This window comes from Loxodonta africana, chromosome 7, assembly GCF_030014295.1.
Source record: "Loxodonta africana isolate mLoxAfr1 chromosome 7, mLoxAfr1.hap2, whole genome shotgun sequence".
Lineage (NCBI taxonomy): Eukaryota > Metazoa > Chordata > Mammalia > Proboscidea > Elephantidae > Loxodonta > Loxodonta africana.
This window is the reverse complement of record NC_087348.1, coordinates 84,026,581-84,029,472: the sequence shown is the minus strand read 5'-3', so window position 1 is coordinate 84,029,472 and position 2,892 is coordinate 84,026,581. Positions and strand designations below refer to the sequence as shown.

The following is a 2,892-nucleotide window of genomic DNA, read 5'->3' as shown; positions in this document are numbered from 1 at the left end:
AACTTGAATCACATAGAAAAGAATAAATTTGGATATAATTAAGATTTTGGGGGGAGTATTTGTGAGCATAAATATTATTTAAGAAGTTTCAGAGAATTCTCGCTAGATAATAAAATAAGACTATGTCATAAAATATCCAAGGATAACGTCTGGAAGGCATATCATGAGAGTTTCTTCATCTGCCTGCTCAAAGCATATTTTATTAGTGCCATCACAATTTCTAAGACTCCCGATTTAAAAAGCTTTCAGTTTTATTGTCCAGGAGATGTGGACAATCCTGTTAACTGAGACCTATACATGTATGGTATCTTAGGGAATGTCAGACAATAAAAGTCAGACTGATAAAAAGTCATGAGTTGAACAAGAAGATAAGTTTGTGAGAGCAAACCAGTTGCCAATGTGTACATATGATATGGAGATACCAAGAATAAATCACCTAAATTTGTCATTCTTGAAACCAGTTTTCTGAGGAGAAGAAAACATAATCAATCCTGATTATTACTTCAAGTATTATGAATAGAAAATAGATGAAACCACGATTCTGGAGAAAGGACTTACACTTTTTTTTTTTTTCCCTATAAGGCAATGAAATGTGTTAGGAGACGAATTGGTTATATCAGGATTTGTGAGAAGTCAAAACTTGAAGGAACTGTTCTCTAATCCTCTTGGTTCTTATGCCATAGATCGTTGGATTCACCATGGGTGGAAAAAGGAGGTAGATGTTAGCCACAAAGATATGAATATGAGGAGCCACGTGGTGCCCAAACCTGTGAGTAAGGAAGGAGAAAAATGCAGGAGTATAGGCCACTAAAATCACACACACATGGGATCCACAAGTGCCCAAGGTCTTCAGCCGAGCAGCTTTGGATGGGAGATGGAAAACAGTGTACAAGATGACAACATAGGAGCATATGATTAAAATGAAATCTAAACCCCCAGTAAGGAAGGCAGCAGTCAGGCTGTATATTCTGCAGATCCTGGTCTCTGCACAAGCGAGCTTGATGAGGGCCATGAATTCACAGTAAGTGTGAGGGATGATATTAGTTCTGCAGTAGGGGAGCCACCGAAGCATGAAGGGCTGAGGACTGAAAAGCAAAATCCCACGGAAGACAACAGCCAGCCCCAAGTTCTTGATAACTCTATGTGTCAGAATAGTGGAATGTCTCAGAGGTTTGCAGATAGCTACATAGCGGTCAAAGGCCATGGCCAAGATAAACCCTGAGGCCATACTGCATAGTGAATGAATGAGAAAGACTTGTACAAGGCAGGCTTCAAAGTAGATCTCCCTGTCATGGAACCAAAAAATGCTGAGGATTTTGGGCATGGCAGTGGTGGAGATGATCAGCTCAGCCACAGAGAGCATACAGAGAAAGAAATACATGGGCTCATGCAGATTGGAATCCATTCTGATAATAAAGAGAATAGAGACATTTCCTAGGATAGCACACAGATAAACGAGACAGAAGGGCACTGATATCCATATGTGGATGGCCTCCATCCCTGGAATGCCAAGAAGAAAAAAGGCACTGGGGTGGAAACTAGTATTATTTGACAATGGCATGATGAAAACTACAGGTTGTGTTTAGTTATGGAATGGTGAAAATTCTTCCATATTCATCTATCCATTCATTTACTGACTTCTTTATTTCTTAATTTGTTTAAAATACTTGATAATAGTTTCCACTGGGCATAAAATGGTGAATAACACTCAATCCTTAATTTTAGATATTAACATTTCATAGAGTAGAAACTGCTGCAAACAAATGATTAAATTCCCTTATAGTTATTACAGTAAAAGTTACATGAACAAGCTGTTATATGACCCAATAGATGGAGATCTAGTCCACTGGTCACAGGATTCATAGAGAAGCTGCTTCATCTTGTTTTGAAGCATTCTGGACCTTTAAAATAAAGAGAAAATTCTAAATTAAAAAGTTCATAACCAGGAGACCCAAGTGCCTCCACTGAGAAGGTGAAAGAATTATTTCTGCTTGCATGCAGTGAGAGGTTGGAGTGTTCACAGGCTAGGCTTTTGTTTCTGACTGTGGTGAGGCCATCATGATACACTGTTAATTGAAAAAGAAAGTTCCTCTGTATTATAAATAGTTTTGTTGCTTAAAAAAATAAAGTCATTTTTATATACCTCTACATTGTGAAAGGTATGAACACAACTTGATCTGTTAGCAGAGCTTGGGACTTACAAATCAAGGGAAATAGGAATTTAAAATGTCTATTTATAGCAATCTCTACTGGAAAAAAAAGTTTTATTACAAACATGCATTGTGTTCCCATTTTTAAAAAAGGAATTTTTCAGTGGCTTCCCACAAATTCCAATATGTTGTGTTTTTGTTTTCATTGACTTCAAAACACTTTCAAGTGTCCTTTATTATTTCTTCTTTGATCTATGGGATATTTAGAAGTGAATTAGTTTTCAAATATTTTGGGGATTTTCAAAGTATATTGTCATTGCATTTGAATTATCATAGCAGCACAATTTACTGTAGAATTTAGAATTAATTTGCCCAGAACTGTTTGTAAAATATATTAAAATGGCAACAGGGTTGTAGGATGAAGGAGGCAGAAGATTGCTACCTAAATTTCTCTTGAATATCTACCATGTCGTGTCTCAGTAGCACTTGTATATTATAGTTGCACATATCATAAACTTCTTTCAAAGGAATGAGAGCTATAACAGGGACACCAAAAGTTTCTAAAACAGGGTATTATTGGCATCTATCTCCACAAGTTAAGCAGAAAAGAGTCATCCTTTTAAAATGTAGGAGTTAAGAGCTCAGCTGCTAACCAAAAGGTCCACAGTTCAAATCCACCAGCTGCCTCTGGAAACCCTATGGGGCAGTTCTACCTTGACCTATAGGATCACTATGAGTTAGA

The 2,892-nt window shown here is 37.1% G+C and overlaps 1 protein-coding gene across 1 annotated transcript; it reads right to left on the bottom strand.

Moving 5' to 3' along the window:
- Positions 1 to 616: 616 nt before the first annotated feature.
- LOC100675529 (olfactory receptor 52D1-like) lies at positions 617 to 1,610 on the bottom strand. The gene has a single exon (XM_003421550.4). The coding sequence runs from the start codon at positions 1,559 to 1,561 to the stop codon at positions 617 to 619; it is 945 nt and encodes a 314-aa protein (XP_003421598.4). The 5' UTR covers positions 1,562 to 1,610.
- Between the last annotated feature and the right edge of the window lie 1,282 nt (positions 1,611 to 2,892).

What these genes read in the sequence shown, in the direction of transcription:
- LOC100675529 (XM_003421550.4), bottom strand. Translation starts at nt 1,561, where the DNA reads ATGCCATTGTCAAATAATACTAGTTTCCACCCCAGTGCCTTTTTTCTT.